Source organism: Macrobrachium rosenbergii, chromosome 53 (assembly GCF_040412425.1).
Source record: "Macrobrachium rosenbergii isolate ZJJX-2024 chromosome 53, ASM4041242v1, whole genome shotgun sequence".
Taxonomy (NCBI): domain Eukaryota; kingdom Metazoa; phylum Arthropoda; class Malacostraca; order Decapoda; family Palaemonidae; genus Macrobrachium; species Macrobrachium rosenbergii.
This window is the reverse complement of record NC_089793.1, coordinates 16,595,075-16,618,117: the sequence shown is the minus strand read 5'-3', so window position 1 is coordinate 16,618,117 and position 23,043 is coordinate 16,595,075. Positions and strand designations below refer to the sequence as shown.

At 37.5% G+C, this 23,043-nt stretch overlaps 1 protein-coding gene across 1 annotated transcript in view; it reads right to left on the bottom strand.

The window, feature by feature from the left end:
- Positions 1-10,983: 10,983 nt before the first annotated feature.
- LOC136834057 (mRNA-capping enzyme) overlaps positions 10,984-23,043 on the bottom strand; it is a 289,989-nt gene continuing 277,929 nt past the window's right edge. Inside the window, 2 exon segments of the mRNA XM_067096314.1 lie at positions 10,984-11,921; positions 11,924-12,075. Coding sequence (XP_066952415.1) covers positions 11,511-11,921; positions 11,924-12,075 — 563 coding nt within the window. The 3' untranslated portion in view covers positions 10,984-11,510.

Below are 23,043 nucleotides of genomic sequence, written 5' to 3'. Positions count from 1 at the left end.
TTTGAAGATTTTATCCATTTCCCTTCCCTCTATTTCAATATTCAGAATTTTCTTACCTTTTCATGTCCGTCCGTATTTAAATCCATGGTCTTCGGAACAGGTAATCCAAGGGTAACCTGGGAATCCGCATATAAAACGGAAACTAGGGTTAAAGCGACAGCTGTGGCTTGGTGAAGTTTGTTATTTCTTTGGATTTAATTGAATGGTTTTTTACTTTGGATTTTAATTGTGTTTAAACATTAAAATCTTCTTTCTCTGCATTGCGGTATGTTTGTTTAATTTCCCTTGTAAGCAGAATTCCTGGTCTTGCAAACGTCACACGTGTGTTTGTGTGTGTATGTTTATCTGATATTCGTCCGTTCATTAAGATATCCGGCAAAAACCCTTATACTTCTCAAAAAAAAAAAAAAAAAAACTAAACGGAGAAAGGTATATTCTTTTATTTCGCATGTTCGCCTTTCAGTTTTAATACAAACTGGCATTTCATGTAAGCAGTCCAAACTTTCTGCCAAAACCAGTATATTCGGATTACTCAGTTTCGGTTGTCTCTTAGTAGGTGTTGGTTTGCTGAGAGAAGGAGCAATATAGATCTGAGCTTAGTCGCCATTCACAAACTGCGTAGGAGATTGTCCGGTCACAGAGTAGTAACCTGCAGTCATGTCATCTCACCCCAGAGGTGTCATGATTTGCGCAAAAGTAATTATACTGTGTACGTAGTTAAGTTTGAAAATTTGATGATTCTCCCGATAGATACCAAATGGTTTTTGATTATGCTTCTAATGGTAACAAAAACTAATTTGCTTCTTTCTTAGCATTTACCAAGAGTATTTTGCTTGTTCTGTTAACGGGTACCAAAATGTGCTTAACTTGTAGTCGTGCATCTAACAGTTACCAAAGTATTTTGCTTACTTTACTTAAATGCATAGCGCTCCACACATTCTGGTATGTCTCCTTCTCTTTTTACCTCCCACCTATTCATGAATGCCCAGTTGTCGTTGGTGGTGGGGGTGTCTTAGGACAGAGGGAGAGTCCTGACCAACCTACAAGGCCATGGAGGAGGGCAGGGTGTGTGCCTGAAGAAGGAGGGAGGCACGTTCTCAAACAATCTGACTACTTGGACATATTTACACCACCGTCTTGACTGACTTCTGAAGCTTCTGGTGAAGGTGTAAATACAGTTTTTGTATGTTAGAATGTTTAGAGTAGTGGGAGTGGAGCTGGTAGGGAAATGTCAAGTGTAATAGGGAATTTCTCGATCAATGGAGCCCAAGAAACAGGAGGAGGTGGGAGGAAGTGGGCTGAAGGAAAATAAATGGAGAGAGAGAGAGAGAGAGAGAGAGAGAGAGAGAGAGAGAGAGAGAGAGAGAGAGAGGACCCACTTGAAATTCTGGAAGAGGAAAGGTTGTGGAGGAGCCATAATTATGTTTGCAGAAGGAAAAGACAAAGATAACAAAATAGAAGGACTTGCAAATAATATGAGCTGAGTTTTTGCTATCGGTAAACAGGTGAAATGAGAAAAGAAGGTAGTTTTGATAATTTCACCGTAGTATTTAAAGACTGGCTTGTTATGTGATTCGTAGGTTGTGTCCTCTTCTGGAAATATAGATTGTAAACTCAATCAAGATGAGTTGGTTCTTTGTACTTCACTGAATGTAAAGTCAATAGTTCGACTCCTGGAAAACTTGAAATTCACTGGACTGGAATGGAGAGGAAAAGTTTGTCATGGATTTTTACTTTTCAGCATGATTTTCCAAATTTAGTTATCTCATACCGAGAGGTTGTTGGCAAATGTATGATTATTTGTTTCTTATTTTGGCAGAATTCGCAGACTTATTGTCGACTATTATTCAAGGATTTTCTTCATTCCTCTTTCGATATAAAAAAAAAATTCAATGGAGAAGACGTATGTGATTTTTTAAATATATTTTTCGAGTACATGTGGAAAGAGAGAGAGAGCCAAGGAAATCTTTCAAAGTTTGTAAATAAATAAAATAAGAATTCGGTGAAACCAGCCGCACAACCTCAAATTCCCCTTCCTCATAAGCGATAATGCTCTACCAGGTCAAGGTCTTTCCATTCCAGGACAGGGGCCCAGCAAGTCAAATAGAGCCTCAGTTGTTCTTGCTTTATTATTATCTTGTGATTTGTTTAAAATAATTCGTGCCTTATTTACATTTACACTTTGACACGAAGCTCCTTGGGAATGTTGTTCAATATATACTGTATTATTAGTTAGTTCTAACCCTTTTGCATTTTCTTAAAATGGCTTTTCGCATTTTAGTTATGAATTTTTTTTTCTGAGAGTGCAAATATCTATTTTGGATAGTCTCTTTTCTTTTCTTTCCTCTGTAAAAGTAGAAATGCGGTCATGGTTTCATCAGTGTTTGTTTTCACTAAGTTCTCAAGATCGGATGAACCAAGTTGAAATAGGCTGAACATCGGTGAAAAAGTTCGTTGGATGCTCCAGCAGAATATCGACTTTTGTTGAACACCAGTGAATATTTGTCGGTTTCTTGCCATGGAAACTATCATACCCATAATTATTCTTTCAAGCTTTTATTACACTTTAAGAAACGGAGGATGATTGAAAAAAAAATTTTTATTTGGATGAATCTTATGAATTTGCAATGATTTCTGCGGTGTGTTGTTTGCGGAAGGAAAGTTCCTTCGGAGCGTTGTTGTTGAATAGACTCTGGCTTTTTACCCAGAATGGCAAATATTCTAATTACTTTTTCTTCCCATTAATTTTATGTGGACAGTATAATAACAGTTCGAGTATTCTTTATTATATTGGTTTGCACTCTGTATATAATTAGTATTCCAATTTTTTTCTCTTTACTGAGATTCTTCTTGTGCATTAAGGTTCCATATTAGTACGTTTAATTAATTTATGAATTTGGTTACATTTTCTGCTAGCATGACCAACCCTTTTTCAGTATCTTTTTTTACATTTATTGTAGTGGGGTGTTCAGAATTTGAATTTGATTCATAAAATTTTTAGTTATTTTCTTGCTTGTTCAATTTGGTTTTTAATTGGTGTTTTGTCATTATTCTTCTCTTATTGATCTTACTTTCCTTTTACTTTTTGTTGTTGTTTTCCTCAACTGGTCTTCTCACGAATGACCAGCTTTTTAAAATCAAATATAGCAGTATTTGTTTCTCTTTGAGCTACCATATGAGTAGGTCTGTCTTCCTAAAACGTCTCTATTTTCCTCTGTCAATTACCATAAGATCATTTCCTTTGATGGCTTATTACGAATTTTTACAGCATGAATCTCATGCTCCTTACCAACATATTTGTTCGTACAAGAAACGTAGAGGAGAATTGATAAACTAATTGTTATCTCAGTGCAGACTAAATTAAGGACGTGTGCAAAATGGATCTAGTTCGACAACAGGAACACACACGTGTATGTATATATATATATATATATATATATATATATATATATATATATATATATATATATATATATATATATAATTGTGTGTGTTTGTGTGTGTGTGCATCCACTAGTTTCCTTTGAAATGCTTTGCACTTTGTTCGCTGTAGTATTTTTTTTTATAGTGAGGGAAAAATGTTATAGCGCAGTAAGTGTAATTCGGTAAAACAAATAGAGAATTTTCTCATTGCACAGATTTTGACGCATTTACAACAAAAGTTCGTTGGTAATGTTGATGCATTTGTTAAACGTAAATTTACTTATTACTCCAACCTTTTCTTACGAATGAGTTACCAACGTTGACCAAGCAAAAGGACATACAAATAGATTGACAGACTCTTATTGAAGGGAAGAAGTGGTTCTGGCAGCTAGTAACACGATCGTCCGTGATAAATCCCTGACCATAATCATGGCTGTAATCTTCAGCCCAGACATTTGTCACTGTCAACGTCTTGAAAGGAAATCTCCTTCTTGCTAAGACCCATTTCTTATGTATTAAGCTCTTCGAAGACTCTTAAGCGAGATGACATGCGTAGCATAAGACTGTTTGTTTTTCGCTTAAGTGGGGTGACAATTCTATGTGGCATCCGTGGTGTTTTGACACTGCAATACCCCTGTTTCAGTCGCGCTTTTGAAGTTAATTATACTTAGTCCCAAACTGCATCCGGTCATGTTTTGTCACTTAGCTATATATATATATATATATATATATATATATATATATATATATATATATATATATATATATATATATATATATATATATATATATATATATATATATATATATATATATATATATATATATATATATATATATATATATATATATATATATATATATATATATATATATATATATATATATATATATATATATATATATTATATGTGTGTGTTTATTTATATATGGATGTACAGTATATATAATATAACAGTGGACAAAATTTTTCTCACTTGTTTCAGATTACCTGACTTGATATAAACTGCTTTCTGGGCTGGAAAATAGTAATCAGCATTCCTATATGCACAAGTTATCTTACGAGTAATGCATCGCATAGTCAGTAAAACGGACACACGCACTATATTATACATACACATATAAATAAATAAGTATATATATTTTTATGCATTTATATATTGTATGTATAATGTAGTGTGCGTGCGCGCGTGCGCGCGCGTTTGCTCGACTATACAGTGTATTACTTGTAAGATAACTTTTGCATATAGGAATGCAGATAACTATTTTCCAGCCCAGGAAGCAGTTTATATCAAGTCAGGTAATCTGAAACAAGTGAGAACAATTTTTTCCATTGGTACAGAGAGTCATCGCGCGGGTATCGATTACTTAAAAATCTGTTAAAAGAGCTCAGTAGGCGTAACGAGACCTTATTTTCGGATTAAACGGAGGCGTCGTTAAACTCGGTTTGAGATTTGTCAATTGTAGCTTGAGAACTATTTTTGTTCTTGTGTATCAGGCAATATCCTTCGCATCAGACTTGAAGGACTCAATTAAAACATTCCTTTTGAGAGACATTGCACACTGACGCCATCGGCAACATGCGCCGCATTTTCAACTTTTTGTTTATATGAGCGATACGCATCTCGTCTTCTACTCCTGGCGCTCTCGAAGAACTCTTGAATAATTTTCCTTGCAGGAAATAGTCACGGCATGAAGGTCGCGCTTACGCATCTCATTAAATTCTGGAGATATATTCAGAATAATTAGTGAGTCATGTTAAATTGTTAGCTTGAGTAATGTAAGAACCGAGAAAATGTTACTTATTGTCGGAAGTTTCAAGTTTTCTAGAAAACATCGTAGTTTTATACGTACTGAGACTGGGTAGTGTACCTATGTATGTTGTAAAGAGATAGGTCAGCAGTCAAAGTAATAGGCATTCTGTATGGTAATATTTTTTAGGGCTGGGTTAAACTCAGAATTTTTCAATACTGTTGTGCTTTTTCGTAACGCTTTCCTTCTATGAAATATAGTTACCTACGAGTAAATCTGAATACTTACAAATTAACGAATTATTCATGACTCTCACATATCTCTTTGATTAAATTTTTCTATTGAAAAAAATACTCGAGTTACACTGGAATACGCCTCATCATCTCAATTGAAGGATAAGGATAGGGTTGTGTTAAGAAACGAAGTTAAATGAGAAGATAGAGGCGCCCTGTTTACAACCAACCAAATGATCTATTAAGGCTGGCCCCATCACCATTATGTGTAAAACTAGAATACGCGAGAGCATAACAATGTAGTGTACCTAGCTATTGTATCTTATAGAGGGAAAGAAAAATAACTATAGTGTTACCTTGTATACTCTAATCAAGGTAAAGATCACAAAAAGAGACAGTAGAGTTAAAGCTGTCACTATCCCAGGTTAAGAGAATGAATATAATAAAAAATACGTGAATATTCTTTCATTTACTTCCGTAGGGTATGTTGTAAAGAGTGGATGTCGAGTGCTTAGAATCCTGGGATTACATCTTAAGCGTATCAGATATTTTGTCGTAGATTTTTATGATTTAATGATAAAGCACTATTTCAAAAGTGCGATATAATGAAGTTGTTTTCAAGATCTAGAGAGTTAGAATTGATTAGCCACTTCAGTCTGGCCTGTTTGGAAACTAATAATATCTTGTTACACATTATATGAAACAATGATAAGAATTAATCGGTTTTCGGATATGTTGATGAAGTTTATGATATTAGAGTCATAAAATATTCAAAACCAAAATTGAATTTTTAGGGATCTTAAGTTGTCTGAAGGTATGGAGATCTTCATTCTCTTCAATTAGTCTTTGCTATAAATGACATCATTGTTACGATAAGTTCTGATGACTTCAAAATTGCTGTATCCAGTGCTCTGTGTACTGAATGGGAAACAGCCATGACGATTTGAATTCATAATACAATTTTGCTACTGACACTGATTTTGGAGTATTGGTTTTCGTTTAATAAAGTATTTAGGAGTACAGTTAGTTTTCAGTGTTGATACAGTGATAGAGTTAGTGTAGGAGGGTGTTTTTGCTGTGTTAGGGAACGTTTGATACGTTATACTCAAGAATCTCCAGTTTTCTAACCCTTGGAGGAAATACCTGAACTTTCAACTTCCCAAGCGTCATCAACACTAAATATAATCTGCATTTAAGCCATTTTTTTAAATATTCAAGTTAGATCCCCAAATAAAGCTATTGTAAGCCGCATTTATTTATAGCATCATTTCTCAACCTATCAACTTAACTGCTTAGAGCGCGAACACAGCTCTCACTAAGCAGCTGGTATAACTCGAGCGGCAAAGAAACCAGCTGTTCTTTCGTGCGGCAGCATCGCTATTATTACATACCAGAGTGCGGCTTAGCAAACATAATGGGGACTTGTATAAGCAAATCTTAGTAGTCGGGTATAATTAATCGCTTTAGATCCCAACAAAGCTTAAGTTTTGGTCCGGTGGTATGCTTCACCTTCTCTTTATTGTGCCCAACAAGATCGTATATCGTTTATTCATCTTCACGGCGGAGTTGCTTGTGTGTGTATTTATTACATAGAAACTTATATGCTGTGATATGCGATAAGTGAACATGTGTGTATGTTGGCGTATTTGTATTTATATCTACGAGTATTACCTATATATTCAGATATTAAGCCACAAATTAGCCTTCGTTTCGATTTATTTCACTTTGGGAATAACTTGACCCAAAACGAATCCTGTTTGATAAACTCATCTACTACATATTTATATATATATATATATATATATATATATATATATATATATATATATATATATATATATATATATATATATATAGTTAATATATATGTATGCATACATGTTTTATTATTATATATATAATATATGTTATATATAATATATATAGTTATATATGTATGCATACATGTAATACGAGTGTGGATAGTTTGTACCATGGTTTGTGCTTTACTGCAGCAGATCCCACGTCATATTTATACCATGTCTCATTCTGTGACTATTTTAATTGATAGAATAAAAAAATTTTATTTTATTTTGTGTTTTTTTGTTTTTTAGTCAGTTTCGTCCTTTACTGTCATTCCATGATTCACTAATATAGGTGTCTGTTTATGGTGACTAAATGCTTGACAGTACTGGGTGTTGCCTTTAACCTTGCTTATTATGTTTGTTGCCGACACAGAGCTGCAGAATCGGTGATGGTACTAACGTTAAGTGATTGATTTCTTTTATTCCATCATTGTTAGAATAGTTATCCTATCTGTTGATTTCTTTTATTCCACCATTGTTAGAATAGTTATCCTGTCTGGATGTCAGAAGTATCTCTGGATCTATGTAACTGAAATATTTTGCTTTTTTCTCGATAGATCTAGACAATTTATTCTTTAGAAGATTGTCATTCAGTGGGTATCTCAGATTTTATTGGGTCGATGGGGCTTCTCAACATCCCTTCATTTCAGTTGTTGATAGCTTAATTATTCGGAGTTCGTACTGTTGTGTATGACTCTTGGGTCGTCCCGGGTGTCGCTTTAAGTTGCCTGACGCTAGTTGGTGATCGCATGCCAAAACATTTGTACAAATAGTCTTTCACAGTTTTGATCAGTTTACAGATTTTTAAAAAAGTAATTGCATGTATTTATTTTGATGCATTTTTATCGCTTGGTATTTGTATTTATCCAGATCCATTTATTGATATTATGCGTAATAAATCATTCCCGTTCCAGTATACAGTTTTCCAATTTATACCCAAGTCGTTCTTTTCTGCTTGAAGAGGAAATTCCTTGCCTGTCGCCATATTCCCTAGAATGTATCTACATTTTTTTTAACCCATAGAAGTTTGAGCACATTGAAAATAGTGCTAAAATAACAATAATTTATGGTAATCATATCACCTTTTGTTTTTTTTTATTTTTGCCAAATAAGGGAACAAGTGACGAAATAATGTCAAAGAACTGGGACGGACTCGTCTTCATAATCATCATCAACATTATTATTATTATTAATTATTATTATTATTATTATATGCTTGCATTCATTGAGAATAAGTCAAAGTTATAGACGAACTAGGCAAGGTTTAAAAAAATGAAATTCTCTTAAGTAAAGAAAGTAAAGCACAGAACAGATATACAGTAAGATTAAAAAGGAATACGTATGTTTAACAATAAATTATAGCCTAACTGATATGAGGGCAGCTTAGCAAATTTCCTAGGTCAGACTCAGTACCTCGAAAGAGCACGAAAAATAATTTTGTTTTCTTGGCGTTATGATGGAGCCATGGGTCTGCGGACAAGAAGAGGAGGATTAGATATCTAGGAGAAACAATCAAACGCCTAAGATATCAAACCACATTATTAATTCTTTTGAGATTTGTGATTATTTCTTCATATTTTTTTTTTTATTTTAGAATTCATGTTATGTTATTGTTTTCTTATTTTATAACACGCAGAACTGAGTATTTTCGATAATCAATCTTCTTACAGCAGTTTTCATTTTTGAGAAGCATTCATCTAGCTATTCTTGAACGCTTTTTTAATGGCTAGAAGTACGGGCAAAGCACTGCACCCATTATGATTACGGCGCTGGTTGATTGGGTCATTATGGGTCGAGGGGAGGGATTAGGGAGGAAGAGGCATTATCATTGCATGGCTGTAGCCACGCGGCAGCCACAGTTTCAACCACAAGATGACGACCAATGAAACTCGACCTAAGGCAACACGAACAGGATTCTCTCGGCAGTTCTTTTAACCTTTTTTATTTTTTTATTAGCAAAAATGTTTTTAGATCTTTCCATAAGGAGAATGAACATGTATTTATAACTTGCTTTTTGACTTTCACTTTTTAAATGGATTGACATCCTTAAAATTAAAGACGTTTTTTTGTGGTTTATACTAAAACGAAGAAAATCGTTAGAGTATAAAAAAAAGTGGATTTTTCTAGTGGACAGTATTTTAATATTGCTAATTAATTTTGGTAGTTAATGTTCTAAGAAAATATTGATTTCAGAATGTAAGCACTGACCTGGCATTGCGTTAAATATATCATAATGGAACATTTTAATTTAAACTATTTTTAATATTTTTTTTATATTTGGTGAGCTTATGCATAGTTACATCCATGAAGCATGAACTCAAATGTAAAGTCTTCCGCTTTTTATTCTGCTGTTCGTATTGGTTTTTAGAACAGAATTATTAATGATCGTAATGTCATTAATAATAAGAACTATACTAATATTGGTAAAAGGGAACACTATTAGAAGATTTTTAATCTGATCTAACACGGGTATCAGTAGCTGCAAGATCTTACCACTTTTTGAGGGGCCAGAGTTTTAATGAACATGCGTTGTCAGCTTCACAACTTTTGGTTTCTGGTAAATCGTCACCACGTTTTCCTCTGCATCAATTCAGTGTTTAGAAATTTGTATCTAATGCAGGCTTGTTTCATGTGAATAAGGGTTTATCTTCAGAATAATAATAATAATAATACGTGTTCATAAACTTAAGCTATTAAAAAATTACATGTTTCCGTTGCTTTATTAAACCGCCTCTTAAGACTGGTTTGGTTTTAAGTGTTGCAAAAAAAAAAAAAAAAAACCAACAACCTAATAACTACCTCTTCTTTCATTCTATTATGTTTCAGCTTTTAATCTATCTCGACAGCCTTTTTACACTTTTCCCTTTACTTTATATTCTCAGCACCCTCCACATTGTTTACCACACACAGCTTTTCCCTTTCAAACTTTTCATACGACTGTTTCATAAATACATGATCCACACATCCTTCCTTGTTTAAATCCACCTGCTGTGTGTCCCTATTAATCTTTCATGTCACCTGCCTGTCTTATCTCAATCAAAATCCTACCATACACCTTGCCTGGTATACTAAGTAATGTTATGTTTTTAAAATTGCTACAGACCCCTCTGCCATCTTTACTCTTATACAGAAGAACATTTATTCCTACAGCCCATTCCTTTAGGACATTTTCCGCACCCAGACATAACCCTACACACCCTGGTCAGCCACTAGCTCACACACTAACCACTGTACTGCAGAATCTCACTTCCAAGTTCATCGAATATGTTTTTCTACTTTTCACCCTCTTGTTCTCTTTATTTCTTCAGTAACCATCTCCTCAACATTCTCAAATTATCATCAACCCATCACATTATTGCTTAATTCATCTCTTCCTTCTCTTCTATTATCTACCACACAGACTTCAAATTAGTCATTCCATTAACATTCTCAAATTATCATCAACTCATCACATTATTGCTTAATTCATCTCTGCCTTCTCTTCTATTATCTACCACACAGACTTCAAATTAGTCATTCCATTAATCCAAGACAGTATCATATTCTTATTCTATTTGCTGTTACTTCCCTGTAGATCAACTTATTCTCCCTAAAGTACTTGTTCGCCTTTTACCCGTATCTATTATTACTTTCCTTTTTCCCTCTCTCTCTCTCTCTCTGTTACCTTTTTGTCAATTACACTAAATCTCTCATTTTATATCACAAGTGCTTTAAAGGACTGAAAAACTGCCTTCAGAATAATTTTTATTTCTGCAATATTTTATACAAAGTCCACACTATATTATTTGTTAAAAGTCAATATATAAAACATCTTGAACAAGAGAATTTATCTGCATAGATATCTTTAAACCAAAAGATGAAGTCAATATTTTCAAGTGATGAAAACTTAAAAATAAAAGTACATTTCATAATACGAGTCCAATACTAGATATTGTTGTATGTCATAACAAAGGTTAATTTGATCAAGGTAAAGAAATTACTAATATTACAATGAGTGTAAGGAAAGTTTGGGAAGAAGGTTCACAACAACAGGCTACTTAAGGTCCCCCTAATGAGGTACGTTCTATTGCACCAAACATTTAATGTTCCTCTTTAAGAATAATAATGTATGCCTAAACCCTAATATCAAAACATTGGAAAAGGCTGAAAAATTATATATACTGGATGTATCAAACAAATACATATTTAACCAAAAATATTTTTTGGTGCATCAACAAAAAGTTAATAAGACATTTATACATACTGGACCAGTGCAGAATTAGTTTCTGCGATAGCTACGTGTCTTAGGGCTGAAGGTTTTGGAGGCTTCCGGACTGAAGATATTATTGGAAGTTCCTGGACTAAATGGGTTACTCCTACGCCTGTAAGTAGCAGGGGTTGCAGGGCTAAATGGGTTTCGCCTAGACCCATGAGCTTTCGGAGTACTACTGAAATCTAATTTCTCCTTGGGGGGCGTCGCATATTGCCTCGGCCCCTGATACTGCCTCGGCCTCCCCTGTGTACTGTTGCCTTCCCAGCGGACATTTCTTGACCACCTGGGGGAGTTTTTGTACGGTCCCAACCCCGACCCCTGCTGTTGGTAAAAGTTGAAGTCGTATTGTGGGACTGCCCTTCCTTGGTAGTGGGAGTCATAGTATCGTTGCCCTCCAAATGGGGAGGTTTTGACCTTGTGCCTTGGCTTTGCTGATGGCCTCTGTTTGTAGCCTTTTTGTGGGGTTCTGCCGCTTCTACCATCCTCCCAGGTTCTGCGTTCTGTGTGGGGGGTACGTGGCCACTTTCTTGCTGGTCCAGTGGGCCAAGATTCATCATCGTCATCTTCGTCGCTGTAAAAGAAGAAATGGCAATTCATTACTGTAAACAAGTTATATGACCATAGGTTAATAAAATAAGAAAAGATATTTCACAAGTTTTTATAACAAAGGAATTACATTATACAGGTAGTCGTCGACTTACGACCTATGCGACTTACGACTGACTGACTTTACGACGGCTACGACAATATAATAATATATAATAATATTTAATTTTATATTTTGCTAAAATACGCCGAGCGCGCGCATCTGATACTTTTTTCCGCTACCGCAGCGCGCATATCCGAGATGCTCAGCTTTCGCAGCATTGTGTGTTTGTGTCGTTCAAAATGGTAAAAGACTCATATTTTTGTAATGTATTTTGTATTTCTATTTTTTGCAAATAAATGTAATAACAAATTACCGTATTTGATGGCTTATAATAGGCATGTCTGCATAGGACGCACCCCAATTTCAGCAGGACATTGAGGGAAAAAAAAATAAGGTTTCCTAGCCTATGCTCATACGATTTTGGTAAGTAAAAACTGTAGTATTAGGTTATCTTATGCATATTGTTTCTTACCAACAGAATCAACAAAAACATTAATAAAGAAGTTATTTACCATATTTATATTTATCAAAATATGTATTATACAATCAGCCATTTACTACGATCGAATGTTTAAGTCTGCTGCTGAAAGCTACCTCATAGGTTTTACCAATAGATTGCAACACATTCATTTGTAAACATTGTTTCTTACCGCCAGAATCAACAAAAACATTAATAAAGATGTTACCTACGTAATATATGTTATGTATATCCATTATATATTATAAAAAGTATGCAATCAAGGGTAAAATTCAATAAATAAAAATGTTTCCTATGTAACGGCTCGAGTCTCGTGAGCAACTGAACAAAGCCATGTTATTATTCTTAAAAGAGAATGCTAGCACGAGTTCTGATATCAACTCAACGAAGCCTTGTTATTATGCCTAAAGAGAATGGTAGCAGGAATTGTCAACCACCAATTGATCGAAGCCATGTTGTTATGCGTAAAGAGAAAGTTAGCAGGAATTGCCAACTACCAACTGAACGAAGCCTTGTTATCCGTAAAGCTCTCGAGATAATCACCAATAGGTGGCAGAACACATACTGTTTATATCTATAAATGTGGAATGCGGCAATCCGCTGTAGATGACGATAATGATATTAACATTTTAATGAAAATATCGATAATAACAACGTAGATATTGATTATAGTACTAGCAGTAGTAATTGCGGTGATGGTAAGTGTGATAATGATAAATAATTATAATAAACTTTGTTTTTAATAGGTTAATTTGTTTTTAATAGGTTATAATAACACCGAATTTTACGCTAGGCTACAACATCTACGTGACGTTTCATGTATAATTTCGGCCAAAATTCTTAAATTTTGAGCCTTCATTATGTACATAGGACGCAGGGGGATTTTTTAGGCCATTTTTTTTTTTTTTGTTAAAAGTGCATCTTATACGCTCCAAATACGGTATGTATTTAATTCAAACCTATAAATAAACAAAAGTAAATAATACGTCATACACGTGTAGTCAATTGGCAATGCAAATGGCGGATAAGAAAATGTAAACAGACCAGACAGATGGTTTGAATGCCTACAATAAAAATGTTAAATACAGTAATAAAAGTAAGTATTAATCAAGGAGTTCAAGCATGATAAGATTTCATATGCTAAATGTAAAAATAGGTACTATACATGCACATTTTTGGATAATATAAAATGTATATGTAGGCTAGTCATACTTAGGTGATATGATGGATAATATACGGTAGGTACAGAATACATGTACATATGTGGTTGGTCGACTTCTGACGGAGATCGACCGCTTCAGAACCGCTCTGTCAGAACCTAATATATATATTATATATATATATATATACTACCTGTATAATATATATATATATATATCAGTAAACCCCGTGATTCACGGGGATGCATACCGCAACTGCCTATTTTGATAGTTTAAACACAAAAAAAAAAAAAAAACTCTAAAAATGCTTATACCTGGTATTTTAACATTCTCTCAAAAAGTGCATTTTAGTCATGAAAATACAGTAATCACACTATTTCTCAGTGAAAAATACAGCGAATTTTCCACAAATAATGTGTATATATATCCCACAGAGAAATCTGAGAATAGGCGAGTCCATGAATAGTGAGACCGCAATATACGGGGAGTTTACTGTATATATGTATATATATATATATATATATATATATATATATATATATATATATATATATATATATATATAATATATTAAAGGTGATAAATATAAAATTCTTTAAAGGTGACCTTGAATTTCAAATTTCTCATAAATAGTAATTAATCCATTATTTATTCTGCTATAATACCAGTGAAGAGCAGCTTGAATATAAATCCAATTTTTTTTTTTTTATTATTTTGAGCTGCATCAATCAAAAGGGGTTGGGAGGAAAGAGCCTCACATCCATAGGTAAGGCAGCCTCTGTAGGGCAATCCTCAATTCCATCAGATCTAAGGTACCTGTACTTACTCTTGAAAAGTTCCACACAATTCCCTTGAAGTGTATTTGTAAGTCTGTCTTAAGATCCACAGAAGATTTTTACTAAAAGTGGGACCTGCATGCAATCAATTATCCCTTGAAAATCAGCATGGAAGATAAAATGAATTCTGGATGCCTTTGCATTTCTACCTTGAAGATTTGTTTAAATTCTTCAGTGTCTGGCATTTCTGCCTTGCAGATTCCTCTTTAACCCCACCCCCTGGCTTGTGAAGCTTAATTTTAATTTTGTGACAATCTGTCAGGCCAATTAAAAAATGAAGGGGGGTATGGCATTCCTACTGGTAGTACCAAGGTACTAATGGAATTTTCCTATAGTTCTCTCTACAATAAGACACTCTTGATGAAGGGAATCAAGGAACAGACTGATGAAGGGAATCATGGACAGTTTTGTGTGTACATCTCTTGTGCTGTAGTTTGCAGCAAAGAAAAGCAATACATATTGATACCTACAGTTATTAAATCTAATTCTGTTGTGTTTCTGTGTTTTCCACTGCACAGCTCTCCTACAGGTCTCAACAGAGCCCTACCTACTTTCTGCTGTTTTAGGCTGTCAGCACCTTCTTGTTCACTTTGTATAACTACCTTTTTCCCAGTAGAGATAGATGAGAGTGGAATACACTCCTAACCCAACTGTTCATTATAATAAAGGTAGAATAAGCCTCCAGGGCTTGAAAATACTTCTGCTGACAAGGAAGCCTCAAAGTATGGTACTAATAAAGGGAGAACTGGTCTCTGCAAGTGTTCCAGAAAGATTTCTGTTAGCATTAGTGCCTCTATCACCAATATAAGGTCTGCCTAATCTCATACATGAAGGCGTTTAGGTTGACAGCACAGAGCTCTTAATACTATTGGTCTGAACTGATGCAATCTACTCTTAAGAAGACTTGTTATACCTGGAAGTTGTCTAACTTTATTGTTGCCAGCTTTGTGCTGATAATCTGATTCAATGCAGTTAGTCTCTCTCAACTTTCCTGTAGGTCTAAAGTTTTGTGTGTGTGTGTGGGGGGGGAAGTTACAATGAATATGTCTTCTTTTTAATTTCATGTTTAGCAAAATATTACTTGCTCTCCTCTGATTCTATACAATTTATTCAAGATTATATTCCACTTTGAATATAGCGAATTACAATTAACCAATGTTGAAAGTTGCTTATCCAAATAAACTACCATTGCAGTTGCCATTGCCAGCGAGCTATGATGAATCTTTCAACTCCATCTTACTGAATAGTAAACACAAGTTGTAATTCAGTTCTTCTTAATTACTCCTTCCTTATATTCTTGCGAGTGCCATCACCAGAATACAATAAAAAAAATCTGGAACTAATTTGTATTTTTCCCATGTATTCAAACCAGAGGCTTCACATATGGAATACCTTTAAGCACAAACTGGACGTTGTTTGGTGGAGAAGGGGGGCAAGAGGGGGGGAGGCACTTTTCACACTTGCCACTTCACTCTTTACATATACCTAGGAAAAATACAAATTACATAAATTTATTTTTTCATATGGGGATACAACCATCACCTTTCATATATGGAGACCTACCCCATAAGAGGGAGGGAGTAGTGCCTGTTAGAAAAAGAGCTGGATTCCACCCAAAATTGCCAAGATCCCCAGTTACCTATGTAAGCAAGTGATTCGATGATTTCTGTAACTGCTTACCAGTCTGATTAAAAGTTGACTTCAGTGGCAGGATCTTGGGCCTGAGATCCTTAAAGTGGGAACATTGAATAAGGAACAAAATCTTAAGAGAACCATGGGAGTTGTCAAATCAGTGGGCAGCTGGCCATTACCATGTAATAGGTTCAGGAAAAAGCTTCTTATGTCCCTCATATTAAAAAGAGAAAAGAATGCTTTTTACCAATAAAAAGGTAATCACACACTTATCTGTATCATATTTGATTCTAGGAAAGGAAGAAAGCATTCACTCCATGTTCACTCTTCCAACAAGATTGCAACAAGCTAAAGTACTCATGTGAGATGTGATGTGTTCAATTGGGACTCTAGCAACACAACTTCTTGAGCAGCCACTACCAGTCCCAAAGAGAAAGCATTCAACAGCGTATGGTATAGGGACCCCTTAGGTGGAAAGGGGTGAAGGTAGTCTAGCTATGCCAGACACCCTCCCTCATACCTGAAACACTGACTTTTGAGAGGGGATCTCACATCCCTAACCTCATGTAGACTTGATCAGGAAGGAGGCTAGACTTTTCCAGAGAGGAACTGCAGGCTTGCTTGATAATCTCACAAAGCCAGTACTAATGAAAATTCTCCTTCACTCCAGTGGTGCATTACGATACGGACTGGGAACATCTCATCTGGGTCTCAACAATGAAATCTCAGCAAGAAGGGATCGAGAAAATCTGAAACCTCTCATCTGAAACTATCAAGTTGAAAGTCTTGCCTGTAAATTCTAAGACAAAAGGGAAAGGGAGTACCAAACAAAATATGGCCATGCAAATCCCCTTCCTTTACAAAGGCTAAAGCCAAGAGAGAAACAGTTTTTGGCATTAGGTTTCAGTCTAAGAAAAGTTACAGAACTCACAGTAGACCCTGAAAGTCTTTATAACATTAATGATACATCCCACTCCTTGGGAGGGAAAGATTGCTTGAAGGTGGACTCCTGTTTGAAAACATGAAATAAGGCTGAGGATAGCCTTTTCCTGCAGAAACTGAGAAGTGCTTTTCTTGAGAAATGTAGATGAGGGAAATCTGTGATCTGCTTAACTGATACATCAACTGGAGTATATACAACACCAATCACAGAAGGTGGCCACTTTCCTTGATACATGTTTGTGAAGCAACGATGGAGGTACCAAGGCATCTCTCTCAGTGCCTGTGAGGAAAGCATCTCTCACAGATGCTGAATAACCTCCACCTGTGAATCTGGAGAAACTGAACTGCCTGGTGGTACCTGCAAGTGTGTGGTTGATACAAGAGGGTGGGTTATAGGGGCAACTCTCTTGGCACCTCAACCTCAAGTGGTAGCAGATCTGTATACCATTTAGCATGTGGCCAATGAGGTGCAAACAGTCATCAGAAGATCCGAAGTGACAAACACTGTTGATTTCCAGGTATGTTGGAATCAATCCTCAATTGTTGCCCATGGATCTGGGCCACAGATCTGGGACATTTTGTTGTCTAGGTGCAGAGTTCAGTCATGGGGATCCCTCTTGCTTGAACCTATCTGCTACCCAATACATGTGACTCCAGCAACTGAGCTGATCCACTAGGATATTCAACTTGCCTGGAATGTATCTGGCTGATAATTTTTTTGGCTTGGCATACTGCCCACCTGTGAATCTCCAATGCAAACCAGAACATTGATGTGCAGATGCACTGTGTTCTCCTTCCACACAGCTAAAATGAACTCTCTCCAGAAACAAGCATATCCTGATGGGAGCTCAGCAGAACTCCCAGTAGGTGTCTGTCATCTAGCCATCATGCAAGGTCTTCTCTTACTTCCCAACTAGGGGCACAAGTTGGCAAGAAGAAATCTGCAAGGACCAATGCTACTTCAGTTGCCACTTAAGCAGCAACTGAAGGTGCTTCACCCATGGAAAACTGCTTTTCTAATGAAGACAGCAGTGGCAGGCAGTCCTAAGTCATGTCTAAGTAGGTTGTTCTTGTTGTGACAGGAGCTGTGCCTCTACCTCCTTGAATCTGCTCTGATGAGATCCTCTGGGCAAAGACTTTTAGTACAGGCAGTCCCCGGTTATCAGCGGGGGTTCTGTTCCGACAGCAAGATGATAACCGAAAATCGGTGCTTTGCCGATTTTCGGTTATCGGCGCCTCTGTTAGGTATGTAACGGCACCAATACCCAATTATTGGCGCTGAAAATTGCCGATTTTTGTTGCTAGACAAGCGCCGTAAAACCGGATCGCCGATAACCAGGGACTGCCTGTATTACTGTGTCCAGGAGCATACCCACACCTTTTATCTGCTTGCAGAGATGATCAGACTTATGCCCACTGAATGCGATCTCGAGGTTAAGATAAAAAGATCTCAACATTGAGACAAGAAAATAGGAGACACTCCTTCCCGAATAAAGCATCCCTTGAATAAGACAGGACTAACCAATCATTCAGGTACCACAGAATACAAAATACCCTTCAAAGGAATTCCCAAGAGTCCACCCTCTGAAGCTCACTGGTGGCCTCTACCTTTCTGGATTTACAGTACAGAGGCAGCCCAACGGTGAGCTGTTCTGCAGCAAGAGACTGCTCTGGGGACACCTAGTGGAAGATCAAGGAAAGAAGACTACCTCTCCTTTGATGAACCAGGTTTGCTCACTGGAGTAAGGGGCCCTACATCTTGCCACCAACAACCTTCTGTACACCGCTCTAGTATAAGGATGTAATGTTTGTCCCTCTACATAATCTAAGCCAATGTTTGTCCCTCTGCATAATCTAAGCCAACTTGTATCCATAAGTGTAGCTACGAGACAGCATACAGCAACACCACTACTTTCCAAGGCACTAGTCTCTGCAACATTGCGGGAGAAATCCTCCTGACAGTCTCTTGAAGGGGAGGTTGTTCATCAGTCAACAGACTGATGCCTCCAAGGACAAGAAGCCTCTGCATCTTTCAGCATGCAAACCTCTGCTGGTGTGAAAACTACAGGGGAAGGAATTTGCTTGATCTGCTATAGGCAAGCAAACTCTTGGACCTGCAGATTATGGTGTTCACCTCCCCCCAAAACACCACAAGCTGAGGGTAGCTTGTGGGCAGGTAGGAAGAACAGGTCACCACCCCAAGATTATGGCACTCGCAAGTGAGCAAAATAACCTCCTGAAAACATAGTGCTAATTTAGATTATAATAAAAAGAAGGGAAGATACTTCACGGCCTAAATGATCTACAGGGAAGAGAAGACCACACTAGACTTCCAATCCAGCTCTCGTCCAGCACCAGACAAACCTCTTGAAAGAGAAGGCAGACAGGAGCCTACAGGGTCAAAGTCCAATTGGACTCCTCGGCTCCAAAACTTAGTCACAACTCAGTATAGACCTGGAAGAGGAGCGAGAGGTTGCACCACCTATCTCTCTCTTTTCATGTCTGTGCAGCAAACTTCACCAGCATGACGTGGAAGCCACGAGATCAACATGGACCTCTCCCTAGACATAGTGCTGGAAGAGATCACACAGATCTCTTCCTAGACAGAGTGCTTGGACAGTTATCAGTGAATGCAAGCAGGAAGGGCATTGGTCCCCCAAAGTGACAAAAGGGGGAGCCTATCCTGGTGCTCATCCATGTGCAGTATGGAGAGTGAACAGGTTGCACAAGCCCACCTTCTTCCAACTCAAAAACTTCATTTAGTCCTCAGACCTGGGCTAGGGGGAGCAAAGGTGGTGCAGTGCCCTCGCTGAGTGATCCCAGTGGGAAGGCAAGGGTGTGGTCCTCACATCAAAGTGGACATGTGCCATGTAGCACCAACCCTGCCTGAGGTATGTTGACCACCAGGTGGTGAACTGTCACCCCTGCCCTGCTTTGAGGAAGTGATTAAGGGAAGTCCACTGGTCCCCCCTACCCTTCTTTCTAAACCAAAGAGAGAGGAGTCCCGAGACAGGGAGGAGGAAGACGACAATGAACTAGACAGTTGATGAGGACACTTCCTTGTTATATCTAACTTGTCAGACTTCTTAGTCATCTTGCATTCTGGAGGGGTGGTAAAGACTGGAAGGAGATAAGTCACAATGCCAGCTTACTCAACAACAGGAATCACCACAGCTACTGGAGTATCACCTGTAGCAAACAAGGAAGATACAAATAATGCAGCAGCAGCAGGTACATCAATGGTTAGTTCATTCCTTCTTCCTACTAGTGAGCCTGTAAGGGACCGCATGGCGGTCCTACGGGCACGTGTGTGTGTCAGCCATCAGGCGAAACAGGACAACAAGCATCCCACTCTCTCTCTCTCATGCGTCAGTGGTGATCACTCGAAGGAACGCAACTTCTACTATACAATATTCCTGTCTATTTTTCTCTAACCATTGTTGTCTCGATTCATGTACAATCACCACTACTTGCATTGCCATACAAGCATTCCAATCATGTACTCATAATGGTTCCACCGAAGCTTCTGTATCAAACTGCATGTATGTTTCTGTGAAGACGCCAAAGCACCATTTCACACATATTATGCTACTTCACTGTATTCATTAATCTGTCTCGAATCTTATGCAAATGTCCATATGTGGAATTTCCTGGCCTTTCCACTGATATGTTTTATCATGGTGATTGTGACAGACAATAAACATACAATCTGTTTGTCTGTCGACAAGCACAGATGTCCAAAACATAATCTCTGTTTTGCCTTGTCTGTGTACAGAAACTACATTGCGGCTTGCACCAGCCAATAACAACTTCGAAGATTCTGTACATTCATTCAGTAAGGAACCACCAATAATAAACTAGACAACACCCAGCCAGTATGTCACTCAACACCTTCCTTACACTGGTGACCCTGGAGTGACCAGAAGGAGTCAATGGTAGATGTCCGACCCACAATGATGACACGCCAACAAATCCTTCGCCGCCTCCCCGACCCAACCTCTTGACGTTTCCGAGCCTTCAGTAGATATGCCTGACTTTCTGAGATGACCCACCCCACCACCGGACCCCTGAACGTCGCCCGTGAACTCGTACCGGACAAGCTGACCAACGAAGGACCAGCCGATGTCATCCTTCAGCCTGCTGCCGTCCCCCTTGAGCTGGCTACGGAAGGATCAGCTGACATCATCCTTCAGCCTACTGCTGTCCCCCTCGTGCTGGCTACCGAAGGATCAGCCAATGTCATCCTTCAACCAGCTGCCGTCCTCCTTGAGTTCCTGCTGGCCAGCGCCGCCCTTCAGCCTGCTGCCTGCCCAAAGCCCAAGCCCTTCGCGCCCAATTGTCAGCACGACGATTTCCGCTATATATGTTTTATCATTGTACGTTTATTGTCTGTCACGTACGTTTATTGTCTGTCACAATCGCCATCTGTTTGTCTGTCGACAAGCACAGATGTCCGAAACATAATCTCTGTTTTGCCTTGTCTGTGTGTAGAAACTACATAGCGGCTCGCACCGGCCAATACAAACTTCGAAGATTCTGTACATTCATCATTCATTCAGTAAGGAACCACCAATAAACTAGACAACACCCAGCCAGCATGTCATTCAACACCTTCCTTACAAGCCCAGGGAGACAGCAAGTATCAGACTGCCTATTCTAAATATTCAAAGTGGGCCAAATTTTAGTATGTAGGCAGCTGAAAGAAGACTTCTTCCCGAGGGCTTCCTCATCCTCAGATGAAAAATGAATAGGTTTGTAGGTCACGGTCACATAAATTAACCCTTCGAGGGAGGGGGGGGGTGTTTTAGCTAGGTGTAGGTAGGAGGAAGAAGGGCAGCCCCCTTGGCCCTCTTCCTCCTCTTACCATACTTCTCCCACTAAGGTGAGGTCCAAGAAGCAAGTGCATCATGTAAAGGGAACATGTACTTACATATTCCCTTCTACAACTTGAGCAAAACATAAGTGGCTCTGTGAATATGGGAGATGTGAATCAACAACAATGCCACCCATGGCTTCCACCACAATGGCACTGGTCAAATTTTCCTCTATAACTGAGAAAAAACAACCCTGGCACAATCAAGGCACACGGCAAAGAACAATGAATCTGGCAGTAATGGAAGTAAGCTAAATCCAAGCACACAAGAAGAAGCGGCAGATGCAGATTCACCCTCGATTGATAGGAGCCGAAAAATGAAGTGGCAAGTGAGAGGTGGGTGAAAGGTGCTAACCCCCCCCCCCACAATTAAATACCTTGTCAACCCTCTTGCACTTATGGGGGTTCCTATAGAGCTACCCGGTACGTGACTTATGCCGTGGAGGGAAAAGTGGGGCTCGCCCAGAAAAGTTTCTTTGTAAAAATCGATAAGTCCAAACTATAACTGATATAGGCTTCTGGTTTGTTTTATGATATCCGCAAATGATTGAATTTTTTCCTAAAGCCAGCTGAAAATCTTTGCAAGGCTTAGAAAAATAATAGAAAGACGTGATGAATGTGAAATTTTTAAGGAAAATAATTTTTTTGAAATAATCATGAAAAATATAATGATTAGGTTTGGGGAGTTTATTTTATATGTAAATTGTGTGGAAATGTTTGAAATTTCACATGAAAGCAATCATTTTGTTATAAATGTATTTGCTAATTAGCTGTTACCAATTAAAAAATGCAATTTTTTACAGAGTGCAATTTTCAGATTTTCCAACCTACTTATGTTGAAGTTTTGTATCGTACCTAAGTAAGGAATAAAGATAGAAAAAATAAAGGTGGCATTAGAAAGCTGAATAAATTTCCTATAAAACGCACAAATGAAAGGTATATGTATTGTTAGAATACAACTGAGCAATT